This window comes from Macaca nemestrina, chromosome 15, assembly GCF_043159975.1.
Source record: "Macaca nemestrina isolate mMacNem1 chromosome 15, mMacNem.hap1, whole genome shotgun sequence".
Taxonomy (NCBI): Eukaryota; Metazoa; Chordata; class Mammalia; order Primates; family Cercopithecidae; genus Macaca; species Macaca nemestrina.
In genome coordinates this window covers 47,339,401-47,365,434 of record NC_092139.1, presented here as the reverse complement: position 1 = coordinate 47,365,434, position 26,034 = coordinate 47,339,401, and the positions used below count along the sequence as shown (strand labels likewise).

The 26,034-nt window shown below is 38.3% G+C and overlaps 1 protein-coding gene across 4 annotated transcripts in view; it reads left to right on the top strand.

Moving 5' to 3' along the window:
* LOC105481496 (ESF1 nucleolar pre-rRNA processing protein homolog) overlaps positions 1-21,066 on the top strand; it is a 69,491-nt gene extending 48,425 nt beyond the window's left edge. For all 4 annotated transcript variants that reach the window (XM_011741111.3, XM_071079685.1, XM_011741112.3 and 1 more), the window contains exons 10-14: positions 2,342-2,463; positions 7,428-7,515; positions 16,348-16,424; positions 17,887-18,033; positions 20,217-21,066. In XM_011741111.3, coding sequence (XP_011739413.2) covers positions 2,342-2,463; positions 7,428-7,515; positions 16,348-16,424; positions 17,887-18,033; positions 20,217-20,510 — 728 coding nt within the window. In that variant the 3' untranslated portion in view covers positions 20,511-21,066. The remainder of the gene's footprint in view (positions 1-2,341; positions 2,464-7,427; positions 7,516-16,347; positions 16,425-17,886; positions 18,034-20,216) is intronic.
* Positions 21,067-26,034: the final 4,968 nt, after the last annotated feature.

The following is a 26,034-nucleotide window of genomic DNA, read 5'->3' as shown; positions in this document are numbered from 1 at the left end:
GAATTATCTGGTCCAAAATAACAATAATGCTGAAATTGAGAAAATTTCTGATGTAGAACCTACAAATGTCAATGCTGGTAATCTTCAAAGTTATGGTAATGGACTTTCATCTTCCCCCAGGCTAGACCTGTTCAGCTCCTATAAATGTTCTTTACCTTAAGCTCTTGGATCATTACACAGAGATGATCTTTGGATATCATAAACCTCCTGAACTTTGTATGCAAGTTTTTCCAGTACAGTGCTAGAGAGAGAGTCCATAACTTTTATCAAAATCTCATGCTATCCATGCCTCCAAAAAAGGTTGAGACACATCAACCCAGTCCTCTAGTCACCTGAGAGACAACACCACAAAACCCTCCTTAGCATCATGGTGATTTAGAAGAAGAGCTTGGATCAAAATCAGAAAATAACTTTTTTGGTGAAAAAATTTCTATATTTAGTATTTTGAAGTAATAAAATCTTAATGCATGAGGAAATTATAGTAGGATACTTTCAAAGATTATTAAACATCATATGTAATGATATATTACTGTACATTTAAAATTTGAGACTGAACTGATTGTGTGCTCACCTACAGGTAGAATACATAAATTATTTTGTTATTCGAAATCAACTTGTTTTATCAGAATTTGCTGCTTTCTCTCAAATGAAGATCCCAGTTTACTTTTCTTAGATGCTGTTTATCTGTTGAATCAGAGATCTAAACATGGTTTTATATTATACATTTCTCCTGAAAACTATTTACTAAAGTGAATTATGTTTTTCTCATAAGAAACATTTTTAAATTGAGAATTACGTTCTGATTTTGCATCCTGTAAGTTAGAGATCCTAACAGCAGTATGTCATAAAAACAAATCTATGTTACCTTGGGTGTGTAGGTTAACATTAATACTTTTCTAAGCTATAGAAATTTGGAGATTAAGTGTTGGGTTAAAAACCAAGGAAGGTCTTAGAGATCTATTTCAGCTGTTTGAAACTCTTTGAAGCTCAAGGCCCAAAAGCACTACTTTTAGTTGTTTTATATATTTTTACTTCTACCAAATGTTTTGAGGGGGAAAAATCAGTGCACGTGGGAGGAAAGGGTTGCATACTTCTGATCTAAACCATTCATTTTGCAGATAAGGAACCAGAGGCCCAGAGTTTTAGATTTTATTATTGGGCTATATATTTCTTCATTCTGTAAGTCAAACTAGCATTTTAGGTGTATCTGATAATAGTTGAGAGGATGACCAGGAATTCAAAATTTAGCTGTGCAGCTTCCTACCTCCATGTTCTTAGACAAATTGCTACATGTTCTCAGTCTCTATATACTCATTAGCAAAAGAGAATTATATTTAGTATAGTTTCTACTTTCTTAGAATTTAGAATGTGTCTGAGAAGATGATCCGGATTGATCACGTCTCATTTTTTTTAATGAATTTTGTGTCATCTAAATATTTGAAGATCCACCCAAGTATGTCCTCTAAACACTACTACAAAATAAAAAACATCTTTATTATCAAAGGGGACAGCACAGTATTTACATTTCCTTTACTTTGGCAATAATGAGGGTCTTTGTAAACTGACAGATCAGCCTTAGGGCTTTTTCTCCCACCTTCTTACCCCCTCTCATTATTGCATAAGATACCTAGAAACGTGAATCAGGAACAGCAGATCATAGGAAGAAAGACTTTTTGAGATGAAATATAAGAGCAAGTAGCAGCATTGAAAGAACTAAACCATGTGAAATAGAATGTGAACTTGGTGATCCTTTTGATCTTTTCTATGTGGCCTCACAAGAGTGCTTGAGAAAAGATTGAGAATCCTTTGCTCATGGGATAGTTCAACAGGGATTCCTTACTAAACAATTTTTGTTCAAAACCAGTAGTTTGCAGAGAACACAGGCTTTCACTTGGATGACAGAAGCACGTGGGGTAATTAAAGACAAGAGAAGCCACTTGTCTTTTGCTACAAAAATTAATTAGTATCCTGAGAAGAATTAGTTCAGAAGTTTTCTTAGCATCTCAAAATAAAAAAGTTTAGAGAAATGAAGCCTGAGCCTAAATACAGTGTTTTTCTTTAGTGGCTTGACCATGTATCAAGTTGCTAGGTTTGTTTGGTGGTTTGTTTTGATTTTGTTTGGTTAGGTTTATTGTTGTTTGTTATTAGGAAATAACTTTTGTACAAGTTGGTCCTATGTCACTGTATGATATTGGGGTATTACAGATATTTACCATTGCATGTTATCTTTGTTACTCTACTAAATATGCATAAATTATATTTTTCTTTATAAATTATATGTTTAAGTGATTGCCAGACAATAAGACATTTTAAGCTAAACTATTTGGATTTTTTCCCTCAGGTCTTAAAGAAAGTGCAGAAGAGATGGTCAAGAACAAATTGGAAGGAAAAGATAAACTGACCCCTTGGGAACAATTTTTAGAGAAAAAGAAAGAGAAGAAAAGGCTGAAAAGGAAACAGAAGGTATCAGCGATAATTATGACCAAATGTTTGTTGAATACCAACCATGTATCAGATGGTACCAGGTGCTTGGGATCCATTATCTCAAAATGTAACCACTCACTGAAGTAGGCCTTGTCATCATCCCAATTTTAAGAAAGAGGAAAGTGAGAATGCAGTAAGTTAAGTATTTTCAGCATGGCCACCTAATGGCATGCAAAGCCTGGTCACAGTCCAGAGCCACTTCAACTGCTGCATTCTGACATTTTACATTTACATGCCACCTACATAAAACACATAGTTCAGTTAATATCTAGATACAAGCAGTATGATTCTGTTCGGTGTTTCTGAGCAAAAGTACATACAGACTTTTTTTCCTTGAGGATATGTGCACATAGAGGTTTTTAACATGAGTGAAATTATGCCATACTTTCCATCTCTCAACCTGCATTTTTGCCTGGCAATATTATCTTATGGCTCATCCATCACCTTATTGTCATTAAATTCCTTTATCAAGAGTATTTCCTGGGCGGGTGTGGTGGCTCATGCTTGTAATCCCTACACTTTGGGAAGCCAAGTCAGGTGGATCACCTAAGGTCAGGAGTTCGAGACCAGCATGGCCAATATGGCAAAACCCCGTCTCTACTAAAAATACAAAAATTAGCTGGGCGTGGTATCACGCATCTGTAATCCCAGCTACTTGGGAGGCTGAAGCAGGCGAATCACTTGAACCCCAGGAGGTGGAGGTTACAGTGAGCCAAGATTGCGCCACTGCTCCCCAACCTGGGCGACAGGGCAAGACTCTGTCTCAAAAAAAAAAAAAAAAGAGTATTTCCTCTGTGTTAACATGGTGTCTGTGGACAATATGATTTGACTCACGTTGTTCAGGGAATAACATCTTTTCCAGAGTTTTCCAGAGTTCTCAGTAATAGCACAGATCACTTAGGTTTTTGCCACTAAAAATGCTCTTGTCACTGAAATGCAGCATTCTGGCGGTGGTGTGCCTTAGAGCATTATCACTGATAATGACAAAATTTTGCAACTTGGGGAATCTTAAAATTATTAATTCTAGTCCAACCCTGTTTTACAATTGAAAAAAATTAGCTGATTAATCTGAGGTTACACAGCATACCAGTGGCCAAGCTGAGACCAGAATCCACAATTACTCAGACCAGTGTTCTTTCTTCTGTTCTCTACTATACTGTTTCTATACTGTGTCTTTGTATAATGTTTTCGGTACAGCTTTGACTTTTAGTGCTGTAAAAGTAGAGAGATGCAAAGCTGAGTGTTGCAGTGGAGTAATTTTTATACTTCTATTGTAGTCAGTGTTTGTGGAAATGGATAGTAAAATGGAGAAATTGGGTGTTTTGGGAAAAATTCTTTCAGACTGTGTTTTTCTTCTGCTCTCACATTACAGCTGTCAACACAGAAGAAGACTTCTGTGACCAAATGGGTAGGGAGATTTCTCCACACACTAATCAGTGGACACCAACTGGGTGTCCTCCAATTCCAACACTACCTGGAGATAGTTTCAGATCCCATAGGTTGGAGGCTCAGTCCCCAAGACTGTGTCCACCCTTTCAGCCACCAGTCCGACGTCTGAACATCCAGAATTTCTGACTGACTGGCTTTAAGTTGGGGTTCCCATGACCCCCTCTTTAGGTTCAGTTAATTTGCTGGAGTGGCCACAGACCTCAGGGAAACATACACATTTGCTGGTTTATCATAAAGGATATTACAAAGGATACAGAGGAAATAGGGTAAGGTATGGGGAAGGGGTGTGGAGCTTCCATGCCTCTGTGGGCACTCCACCCTCCAGGAACCTCCATGTGTCCTGCTACCCAGAAGCTCTGTGAACTCGTTTCTGTTGGTTTTTTATGGAAGCTTCGTGATGCCAGCATTCCTTTTCCACAGAGTACAGGGCAGGAGGACTCTGTCTGGGGAAAGTCTTAAGACACACAGTCAGAAAGGTGAGGGAAGAGTACAGTCCTGCCCTTAAGACCGAACACAAAGGACTATAGCAAGGGCTAAGGAACTTACGAGCCAGAACCCATGTATGAAAACAATATACATGTAACACCACATGGGGTAAGAGTCCTGCTCCCATTGATGTGCTGACTCTCTTCTTCCCTAGAACTCCTTTTCAAACTCAGTAGGCTGCAAAATATCTTTTAAATGAAATAACTCCACAAATGTTAAGCTATCTGTTTACTGGAAATGTCTCAAGTGGGCCCTTATGGGGTCAATAAAGTAGTCACTCTGAGAATTGTAGCAGCTATTCTGTTTGATTTTCATTTGCAGGGAGCTTCGAGCTTATGCTTTTACTTTTTCCGTTCATTTGGGCTGAGTCTGGACTCGTTTGTCAGCAGCATTCAAAATATGTTGTTGAATGTCCAGGGTGTTCTATACCCTACAATACTCAGTACTGGACTTGACTCCAACAGATCCTTTCCGACTCCGCGGGTTCTTTGTATATAGAAGAGTTTCAAGAATTTTCTTCAAGTTAAAAATATTTTTGCCCCTTTGTTCCTCAGTGGTTTCAATTTTGATACTGAAAAATTATGACTGAAGAAATGAATACATGTTATATGCCATGTTATCTAGTATTTTGATCTAGCGGTTGTTTAGATCTATAAAGCAGTTAAAGAAATGTGTGAGTAGATACATAGCAAATATTCTTCATTGAAAGTATGGTACTGCTGAATCCATATAATAGTTTGGTAAAAAAAAAAAAAAAAAAAAAATTCTTAGAAGCACTTGTTCTGGCTGGGCGCGGTGGCTCATGCCTGTAAACCCGGCAGTTTGGGAGGCCAAGGTGGGCTGATCACAAGGTCAGGAGATCGAGACCATCCTGGCTAACACAGTGAAACCCTGTCTCTACTAAAAATACAAAAAAATTAGCTGGGCATGGTGGCGGGCGCCTGTGGTCCCAGCTACTCAGGAGGCTGAGGCAGGAGAATGGCATGAACCCAGGAAGTGGAGCTTGCAGTGAGCCGAGATTGTGCCACTGCACTCCAGCCTGGGCAACAGAGCAAGACTCCATCTCAAAAAAAAAAAAAAAAGAAGCACTTGTTCTTGGCTGGGCGTGGTGGCTCACGCCTGTAATCCCGGCACTTTGGGAGACTGAGGCAGGTGGATCACCTAAGGTCAGGAGTTCAAGACCAGCCTGCCCAACATGGTGAAACCCGTCTCTACTAAAAATACAAAAAATTAGCCGGGTGTGGTGGCAGACGCCTGTAATCCCAGCTACATGGGAGGCTGAGGCAGGAGAATCACTTGAACCTGGGAGTCAGAGGTTGCAGTGATCTGAGATCACGCCACTACACTCCAGCCTGGGCGACATGAGTGAAACTCTGTCTCAAAAAAAAAAAAAACCAGAAGCACTTGTTCTTAAAAGGACATTAATGTCAAAATAAATACTCTTTAGGGCTTGAGTGGTTCTTTTTGCATGCAGGATGTTTAGCAATAATGGCATTCTAAATATTTTTGTTTAAATGGCTAGAGATGTTTTAGATGCCTAGAGATAAATTCAGTCTGGTTAGCCTGATCTTAGTTCACATATGTTCTATTTATTTATAGATTTGATTGCTGTATTTAAATTTGCTAATTTAGTAAAGAGTCTATTCAAATTAGATTAGGAAAAATTTAACCAGCAAACTTACTTAAAAATAGCCTGACAGTTTTTAGGGGTAGCTTATAGATAAAACAAGATAATTGTTAAAGTTGGGAGATGAGAACAGAGGGTTCATTACATTGTCCTAAACAACTTTTATGTCTGTTTTAAATTTTCATAATAAAAATTATTTTCTTTAATTAACCAACAAATAAATTGTTGTAACTAGTAATTTAAGAGATAATTCACAATGCACTATTTCGAGTTATGCAGTCACTGTCATTTTTCAGTTTTATGAGAGAAAAGGCCACCTCTCATTACTGATCACCCATCTAATAGTATTCTTCTTCAGATCTTCTCCTTCAAATGTCTGCATCACTTTGTCTCTCCTAACCCTTCCTATCTTGAATTATTTTTATTTATGTATTTGTCTATGTGTTTATGTGTCTGATTTCCTTTAATAGATGGTAAAATTTTTGAGGGCAGAAACCATGTATCTGATAACTTCCATTTCTCCCAAAAGGCTTACATGGTTTCCTGCATTTATTAAGTATTCTATATTCTTTTGTTTGTTTGTTTATTTGTTTTGAGACGGAGTCTCGCCCTGTTGCGAGGCTGGAGCGTGGTTGCACCATCTTGGCTCACTGCAACCTCCGCCTCCTGGGTTCAAGCGATTCACCTGCCTCGCCTGCCAAGTAGCTGGGATTAGAGGTGCCCGCCACCATGCCTGGCTAACTTTTGTATTTTTAGTAGAGACAGGGTTTCGCCTTGTTGTCCAGGCTGGTCTCGAACTCCTGACCTCAAGTGATCTGCTCACCTCAGCTTCTCAAAGTGCTGGGATTACAGACGTGAGCCACTGCATCCAACCTCTGTAATTATTTGTTGAACAAACAGAATAATTTAGGTGGGAGTTGCTTATAAACTGGTCCATTTAAAAACTGGTTTACTTTTTTATTATTATTATTTTTTTTTTTTGAGACGGAGTCTCGCTCTGTTGCTTAGGCTAGAGTGCAGTGGCATGATCTTGGCTCACCACAACCTCCGCCTCCTGGGTTCAAGTGATTCTCCTGCCTCAGCCTCCTGAGTAGCTGGGACTACAAGTGTGCACCACCATGCCTGGCTAATTTTTTTGTAGTTTTAGTAGAGATGGGGTTTCACTGTGTTGGCCAGGCTGGTCTCAAACTCCTTACCTCGTGATCCACCCGCTTTGGCCTCCCGAAGTGCTGAGATTACAGGCATGAGCCACCACGCTTGGCCACTGGTTTACTTTTAGATTGAACTACTTGGTTTAAAAAAAATGCATAGTTTTTCTTGGTATACATTTATTATAATTCTTATAATAATGAAATTTTGTATTTTTATATTCAACTTTAAGGCTCTTGCTGAAGAGGCCAGTGAGGAGGAACTTCCCTCTGATGTTGATTTGAATGACCCATACTTTGCTGAAGAAGTTAAAAAAATAGGTAAGCCAGCTCATATCTGTAGTTTTCAATTAGAATCTAAACAAAAAGATGAGGTGCATGGAAGCAATATAAACTAATCATTCTTTTAAAATTGCTAGTATTTGTGCAATTTAGTGACTTACAAGCAAGTCTGTCCTGTGGCATACAATCATTGATCTGATTGGGAAGGGCCAGCTCGTCCCTTCTACATACAAGGGGTAATTTTAATATAGGAGGCTTTTGATAATGTGGGTAATAATTTACTAGGGATTCCTTTCCGGGAAATATCCTTATTGCCAGTCAGATCAACTCTATAAAAGAATGAGAGGAAATAGAAAGAGGAATAATTATTTACTTGTGTGCTTTCTCTGATTTGTAATAGCATTTCCGTTCTGGGTCCCTCTCAGCAAAGTCTATCAAGAATTAAAAGTATGAAACGAATTTGTTTATATGTGCATGTTGATATGTGTATAATTTTTAAATTTATGCATATATTTAAATTTCATATGAAAGCTTTTTCTGCTGAAATATACAAAAGCATCTATGTTTCATTTTCTCCCTTTTGTACTCATTATGCTTAATTATAGTTAAAAAGCCAGCTTTCCTTACTCTTTTTCCTTGAATCCCTAAATTATCTGGTATCTGATTTCCTATATCCAGGGAGCCTTGTTTGCACCTCATATGCACTACTCATTCTTTCTTTCCTCCATTATGTGGAGGAAATGTGTATGTGTAAATGTGTTTGGTAAGGTTCAGGTCATACTTGGTAAGTCAGTACAGAAATCACTGTAAGCACTTACCATTTGTTCTCATGCATTTTGCCTTCCCCTGATCATTATACCACACACTAGAACCCCAAAAGGCTTGCTCCTGGAGCAACTCCAAGCTGGCATTGTAAAGAGAAGGATTTTATGAAATTTCCCTGTTTCTTTTACCCTTGTGACTAGTGGGCCAGAATAGTTCTCCACAGGAAAGTCAGAACTGCTCAAAATTATTTCCTGATTGTTACAGCTTTTTAGTACTGACATTTTATTGATGAGAAGGAGATTAAGATAAATAAAGTCTATTATAGAATATGAGATTCTTGGGAATTGGACAGAGAAGTGGAAACTTAGCATATTCTGCTTTTTATCATACCTGAGTGGTCATTTCTAGAAGATGATGGATTTTAGCCTTATCCTCTGGTTTCAGGAAACCAGCTTTATAATGGAGAAATGCTAAGCATTATAGTTTCCTTGTTCTCTATCCAAAATGTTTCTTTTGGCATGTGAAGTCTGGTCAAATTGCAGAACTCAGAATAGAATTCAAAGAGTAAGTTAAATGATTTGATGGCTTGGGGTAGCCAGTTTCTTGGAATCAACTCATTTACATTGAGAGTAAACTTTCTCTAAAGTTATTATCAGAAGTTCCAAAGAAAAAAGGTATAGATAAAATTTGCTTGCTTTTAATTTACTTTTGATTTCAGAATGTTCCCAGAGGGTAATTGTTTCTATTTGGGCTTTTCTGTTTTTTTGTGTGTGTTTTGTAGTAGGTTTTGTTTTGTTTGGAAAAAGAAAAACAGCAAGGCCAGAATTTTTTACATAAAATTTAGGACAAAAAGCTAGTGTCTTGCCATGTTTGTTTATTCATTCTATAATAACTGTTTTGATTGCCTGCCAAGTGCCAGGCTCTCTGCTAGGCTAGAGATACAGTAGTAATAATACAAACAGGATTGCATCCCTCATGGAGTCTGGTTTGAAGGAAGATGTGTTAGACAGATAAATAGTATGAGGGTATGGTAAATGTTTTAAAGGAAAGAAATAGAAGATATAACTGGGTAGAAGTAGGAGATATGGAAGTTTACATTGGGTAGGCAAAGAAGGCTTCTCTGAGATGATGACATTAGAGCTGAGACCTGTGGAATGAGGAGTCAGGCATGAAGAGCTGGGAGAAGAGCATTGCAAATGAGGGGAGAGTGGTTAGAAAGACTCCAAGGTGAGAAACAGTGCACTGTGTGGTGTTAAGAATTGAAAGACATCAGTGTGGCTGGAGCATTGTCGGAGAGGGAATTGGTGTGAGGACAGGCTGAAACTACCCCTGTAGGGCTTTGTTGTCCTGACAACAAATTGAGATTTTACTTTACTGATAGTGGAAAGCCCGAACAGTCTTTAAGCAAAGATGAGACATGATCTGGTATAGATTAACATATTACTCTGGTGCCTGTAAAGAGAACAGTTTGAGGACTGGTGAGAGCTGGAAGTCCAGACTTTTGCCGAGCTCTAGACAAAAGATGATGGTTGTTTAGCTGGCATGCCGCTCGTGGAATTGGATGGAGAACAGAACTCTAGATATATTTTGAAAGTGTACGTGCTAAATCAGGAAGAAATTTAGCATAACTCCTGTTTTTGGTTTGAGTCTGTGGAAGAATGTTCTTCCATTTACTGAGTTAGGAAGAAATGTGGGAACAGTAAGTTTAAGTGGGAAGAAAAGTAAATAGGTCCATTTGTGGCATAATCACTTTGAGATGTCAATTAGATATACAAATGGAGGTGTTTGGTTGATATTGAGATATAAGTCTGAGAGATGAGCAGAGAAATCAGAGTACAAATATACACTTAAGGATCAGGAGCATATAAATAGTACTTCAAACCATGGCAGTGGGAGTAGAGAGCAGTGATAAGAGAAGAGGATGCAGGATGGGCCCTGAGGTCAGGTGAAGTCTACATGAGGCACTGTTAATCTGACATACTAGAGGAAGTGCTACTTGAAAGGATGGAAAAAGCTTAAGAAGCCGAGAAGGAGCGGCTGGGAAGTAGGAAGAACAGTATTAATGTAGTGGCTCACAGACACTTGGTGAGGCGATAGACGTTTCAGTAGATTAGTGTGGGTTAAAGTTTGAGGTGAAAGGTGAGCATTCTTTTTTCAGAAGTTGCACTGTGAAGGGGAGCAAAGACATGGAGCCATACCTGAATGTACGTAAGGAGAAAGTATTTTTTTAAAGATATGAACTTTTAGGGCATGTTTTCTTTCCCTTGGGATTGCTCCAACAGAAAAGAAGTTACTAAGATACAGAAAATGGGGCAAATAAAAGTAAATACAAATGCAGGTAAATTTGTATATTTGGTGTCAGGAAGATGAGGGATTTACCTGATTGGTTTATGGATTTATACTGTTTGTTCATTCACTTGCAGAAGCACAGATAATCCGCATGAGCAGATAAGGTAGGGACCTAGAAACAGATCGCTGGAGGGGCAGGGTGCGGGAGGTTACTGCCTCAGGCAGTTGATTAAATGAATTGTCAAATTTAAGGAGACTTTTCGGTCTGGATAGCCGAAAATGGAGAGAGATGGGGCATATAAATCTGAAGGCCAGGCCAGATACAAAACCATAGAACATGCAGCAAGAGCAGCGGTATGGGAGGCCTAGGCAGAGAAAGAGAGAACTAGCTGAGCCACAAAAGCAGCATGTCCCTTTTGAATCATGCTGGACATGGCTTTTCAAAGGCACATTACAAAGCTGTGTGCCCCCATTCATGTATGTGGTTATTCAGTCAACAATTATTGAGTGTCAGAATCACCCGGTCCTCCCATATGACTTTCAGCATGTTACAAAATATTTAAATAAATGAGATTGATACAGTTTTCCCATACTTTACATTTTAATCTGACTACCTATGGTACAACTGGACTTTTTAAATATGTGTTAGATATATATCATGTATATGCTCGAATAGATGGATTTAATGAGTTTTTACTCAATTCTGAACCTTTTCCTCCCCAGCAAAAACTAAATTTGTGCTTAACAGTATCCAGAAGATATAAAGAAGAATATACTGAATGTTAACATTTTGTACTCACGATCCAGGCAGATGGTTTTAAGGATAGGTGGAAGCATGCTTATAACCTTAGGGAAATGGATTCCCACAGGGAGTCAGAGAGAAATTGGAAGTTTTTTGTGTGCCCTTCAGATATAAGGATCTATAGTAGGTATTCTTAAAGAGAGTTGGACTTTGGTTTAAAATTTACCAGTTTGTAATTTTTATTTTTTTTTTTTTTAATTTTATTTATTTATTTATTTATTTTTGAGACGGAGTCTCACTGTGTTGCCCAGGCTGGAGTGCGGTGGCGTGATCTCTGCTCACCAAAACCTCTGCCTCCTGGGTTCAAGTGATTCTTCTGCCTCAGCCTCCCGAGTAGCTGGGACTACAGGCGTGTGTCACTGTGCCTGGCTAATTTCTGTATTTTTAGTGGAGACAGGGTTTCACCATGTTAGCCAAGCTGGTCTTGAACTTCTGACCTCAGGTGATCCGCACGCCTCGGCCTCCCAAAAGTGCTGGGATTACAGGCATGAGCCACCGTGCCCAAGCAGTTTGTAATTTTTAAAATGTAGAAATAAAGTAACTCAGATGACCTACATTGGTATATTAATTCATTGCTACAGTATTTACTTCATTATTAGTTTGTCAAAATGGTTTTGGATTTTAGTACCTCGGAAGTGAAATATAGTCATTATCTAAGGATATAGACCTTGCTTTTCTTTTCAAAAATACTTAAGATATAATGAATTTCACACACTAGTGTTTGAGTATATAGTTCAAGTTCTGTAGTTAAACAGGACAAAAACATTGTAAACCAGATGACTTGGGTACATTTATAGCATTTTTGCTCTAGGCAATCCCATAGAGCTAAACTTATGTGCCTTCAAAATGTGGAGGAAATGAGTTCACTGATGCCAGACCTGGTGTTTGGCTCAGATTAGGTGCCAGGGTGAATGTTAGAGATCTTTTATAATTTTTTCTTCTATCTTTTATAATTTTTTCTTTGATTTCCTTCTAAATTGCAAACTTGGTGTCAAATAAGAGTTTTTAAATATACATCTAGGATGAGTACATTAATGAGATGAAAATGAAATGAAATATTAGAAAAATCTGCTAGTTTTCCAGTGGTAGTTGGTAGAGTCTGAGTCCTAGTGGACTTCCTTTATTTTTTGTAATTCTACAAGTAACATTGTAAAGCAGTGTCAGAATATATATGCATACAAAATATTATTAACCCTAGAGGGAGATTATCCTTAACAGACTGCATCTGATTATGGGCAGGTGATGCAGAAACTTGCTACAAAAGAGTAAATCACTAGGGTGCTTACCACTCTTCATCTGGTCGGTACTGAGACCACATCCATCTGCCCTCCAGTGAACTTTCTTAGCTTCTCTCTCACATGAATTGCTCAACTAAATCCTCTGGAAGAAGTTTATTATGGGAACAATTCTCTGACATTATAAGTAACGGGAAATGAAATGTCCTTTACAGATGAATTTTTTTTTTACACGCTATCTTTTTCCATGGATGTATTCTGTTACATTTTTTGCCTAAAAGGATTCTAGCCTCAGTAAGGATTGGTTAGATTTATTTAACTGTAAAACTCTGTTCTCTGACTTGGAGTCTTTGTTAGTATTGACTTAATAGAATCAATCCATATGTATTTTTTGCAGCAGTCTCAGAAGATGTAGTTTTTTTGTTGTTTCTGTTTTTGTTTTTTTGACAGCGTTTTGCTCTGTCACCCAGGGTGGAGTGCACAGTGGTACTGTTATGGCTCACTGCAGCCTCGAACCCTCCTGGATTCAAGTGATCCTCTTGCCTCAGCCTCCCAAGTAGCTGGGACTACAGGCACACACCACCATGCCTGGCTAATTTAAAAAAGAAAAAAAAATTGTGGAGCCCGAGTCTTGCTTTGCTACCCAGGCTGGTCTCAAACTCCTGGCTTCAAGCAATCTTCCTTGCTTCAGCCTTCCAAAGTGCTGGGATTATAGGTGTGAGCCACCATACCCAGCTAGAGATGTGGTTCTTTACTTGACAAAAGATTCACTGAAAAATAAAGATAATATTTTGGAACGCAAACTTTCATTTCCCTAGTACTGTTCATCTAACTTAAGTCTGAAAATTTTCCAGGGAGGAAAAAAATGTTTTTTCAAAAAATAAAGATGTGACCTCTTAATATTTGATCTTATTAACAGTGCAGAAATGATCTGTATGCCTTATGTATCTTTTGACTAAACAATTCAGTCTAACATCTTAGTAAATTCTTTGTTAGCAAAGAAATTTTCATCATGCTAAAACTGGATATCATGTTTAGCCCTATCTTGGGGATTTTTTTTTTTCTCCCTTATTACAGTCCTCCTTTGAAGTTTATTTTTAAGACTCTTCACCAGGTTGTTATAAAATCTGAAATAGTTTATTGTGGGCTCTTTGAAATTATTTTCCACAGCTGTATGTGAAGATCTTTGTCTGCTTTAAGTATTAATTATATACAGTCTAATTTTCTCCCTGCTACAGAATAATATTTTGCATATGTCATTTGTCCATTCATTTCAAAAGGAGCTCTTGGCTTGAGAGCATAGGAGCAGTGGTAAACTTAGGGAATGGGGGTTCATATCCTAAGCAAGTGGAACCTTGATGATATTTATATGCATAAGGACATACACATACATTAAGACAGAGAAAGATTATACTCTTTTTTTTTTTTTTTTGAGACGGAGTCTCGCTCTGTCGCCCAGGCTGGAGTGCAGTGGCCGGATCTCAGCTCACTGCAAGCTCTGCCTCCCGGGTTTACGCCATTCTCCTGCCTCAGCCTCCCGAGTAGCAGGGACTACAGGCGCCCGCCACCTCGCCCGGCTAATTTTTTGTATTTTTTAGTAGAGACGGGGTTTCACCGTGTTAGCCACGATCGATGGTCTCGATCTCCTGACCTCGTGATCCGCCCGTCTCGGCCTCCCAAAGTGCTGGGATTACAGGCTTGAGCCACCGCGCCCGGCCGAAAGATTATACTCTTAAGGTTAATATATTATTCCCTGAAAAAAATTTCAGATAGGACCAGTGATGAGGAACATTTTTCTCTAGGGAGAAGGGCTGCATACAATAAATATTTCTTCTTAGAAGTGCAAAACAAATGGCTTGGTAGCACCGATAGGTGAGCCTGGCAGCACTTCTATGCTGACATGTTCTCTTGGCTGGGCATGTCTACTGGACAGGTGTGCAAGAGTATTAGCAGGGACTTAATACACACAGAGGAGTTTCTAAAGCCTCTTTTGACTTTAGGTTTTGCTTATCCTGTTATCCCATTAGCTGCAATTCTTCAACCATCTTGACCATTCCCTTCTCCTGCCACACCCTTCTTCAGGTGTTCTCACATATCACCTTCTCACTTCATCCAGGTCATTATTTGTGTGTCACCTTCTTGAAGAGGCCTTCCTTAACTACCCTAACAAAACCAGCCTCCCCATTCAGTCTCCAACCCTTTTGTCTTGCTTTGCCTCTGTCTTTCCCAACTTGAAGGTATACTGCATGAGAGATTTTAACCTATTGTTCACGGCTTGTATCACCAGCACCTGGAGCTGTGCTCGCAACATAATAAGTGCTCAGTTAACAATTGTGAGATAGGTGAAATAATTTCCTTCTGTTTATTGACCATTTGTTTTTGTCTGTGAATTATCTTTGCTCTGTGTTAATATTTTCATTTACGTGAAATCTCTGTAAGTGAAAGATAGGATATCTTTCAATAGATATAATAGAAGCAACCATTTCTTTTTTTTTTTTATTGAGACAGAGTCTCGCTCTGTTGCCCAGGCTGGAGTTGGGTGGCACGATCTCTGCTGACTGCAACCTCTGTCTCCCAGATTCAAGCGATTCTCCTGCCTCAGCCTTCTTAGTAGCTGAGACTGTAGGCGCTGGCCACCATGCCCGGCTAATTTTTTTGTATTATTAGTAGAGACAGAATTTCACCATGTTGGCCATGCTGGTCTCAAACTCCTGACCTCAGGTGATCTGCCTGCCTCAGCCTTCCAAAGTGCTGGGATTACAGGAGTGAGTCACTGCGCCCGGCCATTTCTTGTTTTTAATTATGAAAATTTATACATTGAGAAAAATTGAGAGAACAATACAGTGAACAGCCCCTGTGTTTTGCAGTTGTTAACATTTTGCCATTTTGTTTTTGTATGCATATACTTTTATGGCATATCATAAAAATATATTTATACAAGATATTACTATATAATAGTCATATTTAGTAGTAGTCTTTTAGTTCAACTAGAAGATACCATATACACTTCCCCTTCCCATAACATTTGCCTTTCGAGAACCCAGGCTAGTGATCTTTTGGAATGTCTTATATTCTAGATTTATCTGTTCCTTGCCACTCAGTCCCCTGTAGTTTCCATAAACTGGAAGTTAGACGAGTGGTTCCATTAGACTCATGTTGAACAGTTTTGGCAAGCATACTTCATAGGCAATGCTATATCTTTCATATTATGTCACATCTAGGGGCATAAGATGTCATACTGTTCCAAAGGTCACTTGCTGAGGGCGGCACAGTGCCCAGCGGGGGATTTTTGTAGGCTCTCTAGGTGGTCAAACTCAAAAGGCTTGAGTGGGTCACACTTGGCCGTCATAGGTAGTCAGGCCAGGAAACACAGCAGGGCAGTGTTGGGTGTTTCTCTTCATCGCGTCTTCATGGCAGTTCACTCAGCGGTATAGCTTGGGTACCAGGAAAGGAGGCACAGTGTGCAGTAGTCACCCTGGGCTAGAAGTCTCATGTTCCACATAGGAACTGTATTACTTTGGATGTGTATTACAAAGAAATACATTACTTTGAAAGAAATTCTTCCTTTATAACATGCAGTCACTCCATGCAGAAGCATTGTATTTATTCCATTCATATACCCACAGTCTTCTTTCAGTAACATGTTTTTTCTCCCTTTAGTTTCGACACATTTATTGTTAAGATTATTCCTAGATATCTTGTGTTTTTGTTCCTAGTATAAACAGAATGTTGCTGATAGTCCTGTAATTTTTCCCCTCTTATGTTGGTTTATTGTGCCAGGTATAAAGAAAAAATCGGTAAAATCTGCAAAAGATGGCACATCTCCAGAAGAAGAAACTGAAGTAGAAAGACAAAAGGTAAAAGGCGGTTATTGTTACATGCTCGGGGGATAATTCATAGGCGCAATTTAAATGAAGTTGTACATGTCGCTAATTTTCAAAAACAACTTATTTTAGCAGTGACATTTATAACTAAATTGTGAGAGACTTAATTAAATATTTTAGCAGCATGGTTTCTAAATACAGTGTTTTTTTAATCAAACATAATTTCTCCAACTCGTACAAAGTTAAAATTTACCTCAGACTCAAGGGTATTTATTTTCCTTTATAAATTAAGAGGAAATTATCTCACTTTTAAAAACGTTTACTATACCTGAGACAGAAAATACCCTTAAAACCTCAAAGTAATATTGCCATAAGTTTTAATTCAAACTGAGTCTGTCCTGTAATAGAGTTTGTGGTTATGGTTTGCCAAATGCAAATTTCTGATTTTTGTATTGTGAATACATATATTGAACGTACAAAATTACATTCTTTCTTGGAAATGCAGTGAACCTATGCTTCAGTGACCCGCTATGTCCAGAGTTACATGTAATTTTGGCACAGAGTCATATGTGCTTTTGCTGAGGCAGGAATTGAAGGCAGCAGTGCTCCTAGGGCTGATGTTCACATGTCACTGCCAGAAGTGTGCCTGACTGGCCACCTAAACTCTGCATCTTACTGTGTCTTCTATTCTCTATTCATTGCATATACAGCAGTACTCATAAAGTTATCTAAACAGCAACAAAGAAAATCAATTTTTGTGGAAAATGTCTCTGAAAAGCCAGCTACAAGTGCCAGTGATGAAAGGAAATTAAGGTAGTCTAAAGTGGTAACATAGGAAGATCCACAAAGGTTGAGAGCATACTCTGTATTTTTACTAGTGTATATGGTTATTTACTTGATTTTTGAGGGTTCCTGTTTAATCCCATGGTTGGTAGAAAATATCCATTTCGTGTAAAAAGACATTTACTAGATTTCAGAAGCAGATACTAAGCTCCTACCTTCATAGAACTATATCAGTATTGAAATAGTAAAGGCCAAAAAAAGCAAACAGCAACAACAAAAAAAAACCCTACTTGTTATAAAGTTACACATTTAGAAAGTATGATTTGCATCACAAAATAACCTTTGCTAGATTTAGTGTCATTGCACAAGAAGAACAAAGTGAAAATGAGAACTTTTTATTTGAGGGTACTTGGGGACTCTTGTTCCTGCAGCCTACTAATGAGTCACACTAAGTGAAATGGGGCCTGGTTTTTAACTACAAGGTTTTATCTCTCCTGCTGTCAGTAATGTTGCTTCCAGAGATTCTGCCTTATTGCTATATAAAGATCTCTTTGTTTTGGTAATCCACAGTCAGTTTACAGATGACAGGTGGTACCCCAGAGTTTTAGTGATTGAGCCATCCATTCTAGAAGGGATATCTTGTGCCCTATACTCCTTTTAGGGGATAAAAAAAGCACTGTTGTACATTTGAACTTTTTTTTGCTCTTCACAGGCTGAAATGGCTTTGCTTATGATGGATGAGGATGAGGACAGTAAGAAACACTTCAATTACAACAAGATTGTGGAGCACCAGAATCTGAGCAAAAAGAAGAAGAAGCAGCTCATGAAAAAGAAGGAATTAATAGAGGATGACTTTGAGGTAACCATGGACACCAGGCACTATTCTCTTAAAGCTGGAATTGAATCTAAAGTCAGCTCTGCAGATAGAAATTGAGCATAGTCAAAGTTACCCTTGAAAATGTCTTAGGGGCCAGGTGCAGTGTCTCAACGCCTATAATCCCAACACTTTTGGAGGCTGAGGCATGAGGATCACTTGAGTCCAGGAGTTCGAGACTAGCCTGGGCAACATAGTGGGTCTCTATGAAAAATTTTAAAAATTAGCTGGCCAGGCATGGTGGCTCACTCCTGTAATCCCAGCACTTTGGAAGGCCAAGGTGGGCGCATCACAAGGTCAGGAGATCAAGACCATCCTGGCTAAAACGGTAAAACCCTGTCTCTACTAAAAATACAAAAAATTAGCCAGGCATGGTGGCGGGCACCTGTAGACCCAGCTACTTGGGAGGCTGAGGCAGGAGAATGGTGTGAACCCAGGAGGCGGAGCTTGTAGTGAGCAGAGATCGCGCCACTGCACTCCAGCCCAGGCGACAGAGCGAGACTCTGTCTCAAAAAAAAATAATAAATTAGCCAGGTATAGTGGTGCACACCTATAGTCAGTCCCAGCTACTAAGAAGGCTGAGGTGGGAGGATTGCTTGAGCCCAGGAGGTCAAGCCTGCAGTGAGTCATGATCGTGCCACTGCACTCCAGCCTGGGCGACAGAACAAGACCCTGTCTCAAAAAAAAAGAAAATGTCTTCAGAAAGACTGATGGTAGAGCCAAAGCTACTGTCTTTTAGACCAGCACAGCCAGTTCATCCCAGTATAGATGAAATCATTGTTTCTTTGGTTGAGCACCAGGTGCAATAGTTGACTTGTATTTGGGTAGCCATGTTGTACCAAAAATGTGTAGTTTTTAATGTTAGAATCACATGTAGTGAACCTCAGACCAGCAAAGGTATGCTTGAATAACAGGTTCATATCATAACGGGTCCCACTCTCACTGTATGCAGTGGCCAGCGCAGTAAGCCATGTTGTCTCCGTTGCTGTGTTTTTTGTTTCCATTACTCCTGCCTCTTTTTGTTGAGTACATATTCCTAATGGCTGCAGAGTCCCCTAAGCATGAGTTTGAGCCCTCTACCGAAAATCTACAAATAGCTATTAGAAACTGCTTAATGACTTCCAACCATTAATGTGGAAGAACTGGCCCTGAATAAGATGGGGGAAATTTGGGAAATTTTGAATTTGTTCAAACAATGGAGGGTAGAATACAGATGGCTTCTAAGTCCTTACAGAAGGATTTGGGGGCTACTCTGTAGCTTCTGTTATTTGAGTCAGTTTCACATGTGCTCCCATTCCAGTGAGGTTTTTATTGAGTTAGTTTCCTTATGAAAAGCAAAGAATGATTTGTAGTCATTCTGTCTTCATATATTAATAATCATACATATAAATATTTGTGTGGGTTTTTTCCTTGTTCTGGGTATTGAATCTCTTGTCGTCATGATAACTAAGTAGAGCTACAATCCATCTCCAAGTGGACTTGTGTTTCCTGTGTTTCCCTTTCTTGCTGGTTACCCATCTGCCTGGCAACCCTCAAAGGCTGGCTGGAGTTAAGGGTATACTCTTAAACGTGGAACCACAAATTTTTATAGAAAGAAGATAAATTTGGGGATTGTGTCTGACCAGACCTTGATCTCGGATGGATTCTTTGCCATAGTGGTCTTTAAATCTTTTGATCTATGGATCACCTTCAATAGTTCCTTATTTTTGGCACCAAGATTAAAATTTTTAAAAATGTACTAAGAGTTCAGGGCCTCCAGCAAATGTTCTGCTTGGCTTATTTATGCTGGTGAGAAATTGATTTTGTGCTGTAAGCATGGGAAAGCCCTGCCTCACAAACCACTCCTCCAGTCATTTTGTCTAAGTGATCATTGTAGTTACCAGCCATCATATATATATATATATATATATATATATGGCCCACTGTAATTCCCTTTGAAATACATTGTCCTTGCATGATAAGAACAGGGTGCCCTACAAGTTGTGGTCCACAGGTAGGCCATAAAGATCTATGGAAAAACAGTTTGCTAATGAATCAGTACAAACGCTCAGGTTTGTGTTTTATATAATCAACTCACCAGCTTTCTAAATTTGGCCCCATTTCTGGCCTTTTGCTTTAGTAATTTTGTTTAATTAATTTATTAATTATTTATTTTTTTGGATTTGCAGGTAAATGTTAGCGATGCACGGTTTCAGGCAATGTACACTTCCCACTTGTTCAATTTGGACCCCTCAGATCCCAATTTCAAGAAAACGAAAGCTATGGAAAAAATCCTTGAGGAGAAAGCCCGGCAAAGAGAACAGAAAGAACAAGAACTTACACAGGCAATAAAGAAAAAAGAGAGTGAGATTGAAAAAGAATCACAAAGGAAGTCCATTGATCCTGCTTTGTCAATGTTGATTAAATCTATAAAAACCAAAACAGAGCAGTTTCAAGCAAGAAAAAAGCAAAAAGTCAAATAACTGGATGTTACTTATTTTTGAATTGAATACATCTTTTCCTAAAATATACAGAAATAGTAGGAGGAATATTTATTGGGAACAAAGCTATCTTTCAAGAATATGAATAAAATCTTTTTCTGAACATGATAAAATTTTTCTCCATAAATAATTATACTTAATTGTGGATGACTGACAAATTTGTATTGTATATTCCTACAGATTAGTCATAATTAAATTACCTGAATTACAGGGTTTATAAAATTTTTATATTTTATGATGTTCAATTCTAACTAGTGGAAAGTTACTCTAGCTTTTTAAAAGGCTGTTTACAATTCTCTGTAAAAATAGAGCAATATCTACTCTTAAGTTTATGTAAACGTTAGGGATAATTTGAAAAAACATATATTTAATACATTAATTTCTCTGGAAGCAGGAGGCATGTTTAAATAACTATTAAAATAATTTATTTTTCTAGCCATAAAGGATGGAAGTCAAGAACTTTTTGTTGTTTAGTCATGTTAAGTATAGTCTGTTTATGAAATTAACTTGTAAATAAAAGTGTAAAATATTTTCATTATTTTGTATTGCACTGATTTATTCCATTTTATGCCTCTCAAAGTACTCTCTGGAAAAAATATCTGAAAACTGATTTTAACTTTTAAGAGGACAACTCCATTTAAAGGCAGTTCTAGGGTTGCATTGCCCATAATTGCATTTGAAATATTCATGAGCTCTCCAGTGGTTTTTTCTTTTGGTAGCAACAGAAAATTCTTCTGTCTGTCCTTCAGATTTTTGGAATACTTCAGAAGGGTGGATATGCTGCTGTAACGTTTAAGGATATCTTAATTCTTCTTAAAACATATCTAGGGCCTTAACACTGTTGGATCTCATCTGGTCTAAATATTATAAACAACTGACCACCTGTGACAGTCAAATTAGATATGCTGTATAAATAAATGTAAATAAAACCAACATTGTAACTTGGAGCAAATTATAAAATGGTAACTTCTGAAAGACAACAGGAATTTGACAAGGTTTGTGGTTAATAGTAAACTTGACATTTGGGGTATTAAAAATCAAAGCTACTGACTAGGCAAGGTGGCTCACACCTGTAATCCCAGCACTTCGGGAGGCTGAGGCAGGAGAATTGCTTGAGGCCAGGAGTTTGAGACCAACCTGGGTAATATAATAAGACTATAGGCTGGGCATGGTAGCCTATGCCTGTAATCCCCTTTGGGAGGCCAAGGCAGGCACGTCACTTGAGGTCAGGAGTTCAAGACCAGCCTGGCCAACATGGTGAGACCCCGTCTCTACTGAAAGTACAAAAAATTAGCCAGGCATGGTGGCCCATGCCTGTAGTCCCAGGTACTCAGGAGGCTGAAGCAGGAGGATCGCTTGAACTTGGGAGGCAGAGGTTGCAGTGAGGTGAAATTGCGCCTCTGCACTCCAGCCTGGGCTGATCCAGGCTCAAAATATATGGACCCTGTCTCAAAATACATGTGTGCGCGTATAAAAAGGCAAGTGTGGTGGTGCATACTTGTGGTCCTTGCTACTCAGGAGGCTGAGATGGGAAGATCATTTGAGCCAAGGATTTGAGTTTACAGTAAGCTGTGATTGCACCACTGCATTCCAGCCTAGGTGACAGAGCAAGCAAGACCCTGTCTCTATTTAAAAACAAAAAGTCACCAATGTAGCGTATATTTTAAAGACTAAAATGATGGAAAACTCAGAGTGATATCAAAATAATAAGGGAGTATAGTCTCTATAAAGGGAAGAAAAAAGGGACATTTAAATTATTTATTATAACAGAAAAATGCACAGTATCCAAACGGAACTGATTTTAACATAAAGCACTGACATTGTTGGATTATTCAGCCAAATAAAACATGATTTCTTTAGATACATCTTTGAACTCCCCACATTATCACTGAAAAGTCATAAATCTTAATATGTTTATGAGTATGGTCTATAAAATTTATGTTTCATATTTCATTCTCTGCAGGGGAAAAGTTTTGTTCTCTTTAAACTGTTTAATTATAATGTAGTAATTGCACAAAAATCAAAATCAGAGTCTGATTTTAAGGTTTCTGTGAACCTGAGCCATTGGGTTTGGTTTTTCTGTTTTTGAGCCCGTAAGTCACTGCATTTAATTGTAAAATCTCATTTTACTAGTCAAGCACATAATTATAACAAAAAAATTGTTATTAAATTGTTATGACTTAACTTACATAAGTCATACAAAGCCCTGGCTCCTTTTCTCAAAGAGTTGATATTTTTTAGGTAGGAAAAAAAATGAGAACAGCATTATCAGGTGTTAAATATTCTACACCAATAACTTTAGGGTTCTCAAATTATTGCCGGTAGTGAAATTTAGGATTAAAAAGTGGCCACCGTCATAATTCAGCAAATAAGTGAGGGTAGTTTTGATGGGTCTTAAGGTCACATTTAGACATTTAGTTGGAGTTTTTATTGCCGTTGAGACCATGGAGAGTAGGTCAACTCTGTAGCGTCCAGAAAAAGTCGTAACTTAATACTGGTGAAGCTCTGATTTGCTTCACCAGCAGCAAATCTTGGAGATCAGTTTAATACACAATATTGTCACTACATATTCTCTGAGAGAGGTACACTAGAGACACGAGCAGGAGAGTGGAAACTGCACTCGTTCCATGTTCGTTACCGAGCAGGCCAATATACTAGATAGGTAACATCTTTGCCTTTTCTGTTTTAGAATCACTTGGTATGTCAAAAACCCCTAGTGGCCAGGCTGCACCTCATACCTATTCAATCTTATATATACCAGTAGTATCCAGATTTTTTTTTTTTTTTTTTTTTTTTTTTTTTTTTGGCGACGGAGTTTTACTCTGTTGCCCAGGCTGGAATGCAGAGTGCAATGGTGCGGTCTCGACTCACTGCAACCTCCGCCTCCCAGGTTCAAGGAATTCTGCCTTAGTCCCCTGCCCAGTAGCTGGGATTATAGGCAAGCGCCACCATACCCAGCTAATTTTCATATTTTTAGTGGAGACAGGGTTTCACCATGTTGGCCAGGCTGGTCTCAAACTCCGGACCTCAAGTGATCCACCCACCTTGGCCTCCCAAAGTGCTGGAATTACAGGCGTGAACCACTGCACCCGGCCCAGATGTCATTATTTTTTAAAGCTACCTGGATAATTCCAGTGTTCAGCAAAGATGGAGAACCACTTTTTTACTTTGCTTAGAGGCAAAGAAGGCAGGCCCAAAGAATTTACTTTTGGGTCCACCAGATTGGAGACAAATTAACTTAATATCAGCTATATCTGTTAGCTCTTACTGCTTAACAAACCACCCAAAATCTAGTGGCCTAAAATGGCATTTATTCCTTCTTATGAATCTATAGTTTGGCTGGGCAGTTAAGATCCAGCTCAGCTGGGGCTTGATGACTCTGCATGAGGACTCCGATGGTTCTAGGGTGGCTAGAGGATCTCTCATCTAGTAGGCTAGTCCAGGCCTTACATGTGACAGAGGGTTCCCAGCTATAAGAGAGAGTAAGTCCCAATGCACAAACATTTTCAAGCCTTCAACAGTGTCACATTTGCTATTGTCCCACTGGCAAAGAAAATCACATGGCCAAACCCCAAACCAACAAGTGGCAAAGTTACAATGCAGAAGGGTATACATACAAGGAGGCATGAACAAATTGTTGGTTATTGTTAAAACCATCAACACATTACTTAGGTTTCCTCTTCTGTAGAAAAAGTATTTACCATCTATTGGTCTAAATAACACAAAGTTGTTTGCAGTTTTTGGCAATTACAAAGCTGTAATTAATGTATAGGTTGTTGTGTAAAACATAGGTTTTCCACCTAGGTCATATGGTAAGTTTATATTTAGCTTTGTAGTAAACTGCAAATTTACTTACCAAAGTGGTTGAACCATTTTACATTCCTATATATGAGTTCCAGTTGCTTCACATCTTCACCAGCACTTGATATTGTCAGTTTTTGTTGATGCTCATTTTGGGCTAGTGTGTTTTTGTTTTATTTGCCATTCTAATAAGTGTTTACCTGTATCTCATTGTGGTTTTAATTTGCATTTTGCTAATGACTAATGATGTTGAGCATCTTTTCATGTGCATATTTACCAACCGTATATCATCTTTGGTAAAGTGTCTGTTCATGTCTTCTGCTCCCTTATTTTAAAATTGAGTTGTTATTGTTTTCAGAATTGTTTATATATATTATATACAAGTCCTTTGTCATGTATGTGATTCGCTAATATTTTATCCTTTTCTATGGCCTGTGTCTTTTCATTCTTTTAACAGTGTCATTCACAGAGCAAAAATGTTTTATTTTTATGAAGTCCAATTTGTCAGTTTTTTCTTTTATGGACTGCCTTGGTGTCATATCTAAGAACTTTCTTACAAAACCAAGGTTACAAAGACTTTTTCCTATATTTTCTTCTAAAAATTTTAGAATTTTATGTTTTACATTTAGATCCATTTTACATTTTAAAGTAATTTCTGTATAAGGTGTTAGGGTTTGGTTGACACTCTTTTTTTGCATATAACTGTTAATTTATTTCAGCATTGCTTATTGAAAACTTTGTTCTTTCTCCACTGAATTGCCTGAGTACTTTTATCAAAAATGAATTGGTCAATCACCAAAAGTCAACCACATAAAATCCATAACCCAAATAGTCCTATAGTCATTAAATTAATTTAGTTAATTAAACTCCCAAAAAAGATATTAATTAAATTAATTAAACTCCCAAAAAAGAGATTACCAAGTCCAAATGACTTCACTGGGGAATTTTAACCACTATTTGAGAGTAATTAACGCAAATTTCATGCAGTCTCTTCGAGAAAATGAAGAATCAACACCTCTCAACTTACTTTATGAGACCAGTATATCCTTGACAGCAAAACAAGACAGTATAAATACAGAAAACTACAGGATGATGTTCACTGTTAGTATATGTGATTGATTCCAGAGAGTCAATCTGTCTCATGAACTTAGACATACAAATTCTCAAAAAAGTATTAGCAAATCAAATACAACAATGTATGCAAAGAAATATACACCAGGACAAAGCAAGATTTATTCCAGGTATGCAAAGCTGGCTCAGCATTCAAAATCAATCAATGTATGCCATATCAACAGACTTAAGTGAAAAACATATGATCATATCAATTGATGAGAAAGGTATTTGACAAAATCTAACGTCTGTTAATGATGAAAACTTCTCAGGCTGGACACAGTGGCTGAGGTGGGTGGATCACCTGAGGTCAGGAGTTCAAGACCAGCCTGGCCAAAATAGTGAACCCTGTGAGACCAGCCTGGCCAATATGGTGAAACCTTGTCTCTACTAAAATACAAAAATTAGCCAGGCATGGTTGCATGTGCCTGTAATCACAGCTACTCAGGAAGCTGAGGCAGAAGAATCACTTGAACCTGGGAAGTGGAGGTTGCAGTGAGCTGCGGTCATGCCACTGCACTCCAACCTGGGTGACAGAGTGCAACTTCATCTCTAAATCGATCAATCAATCAATCTCTTCAGCAAGTTAGGAATA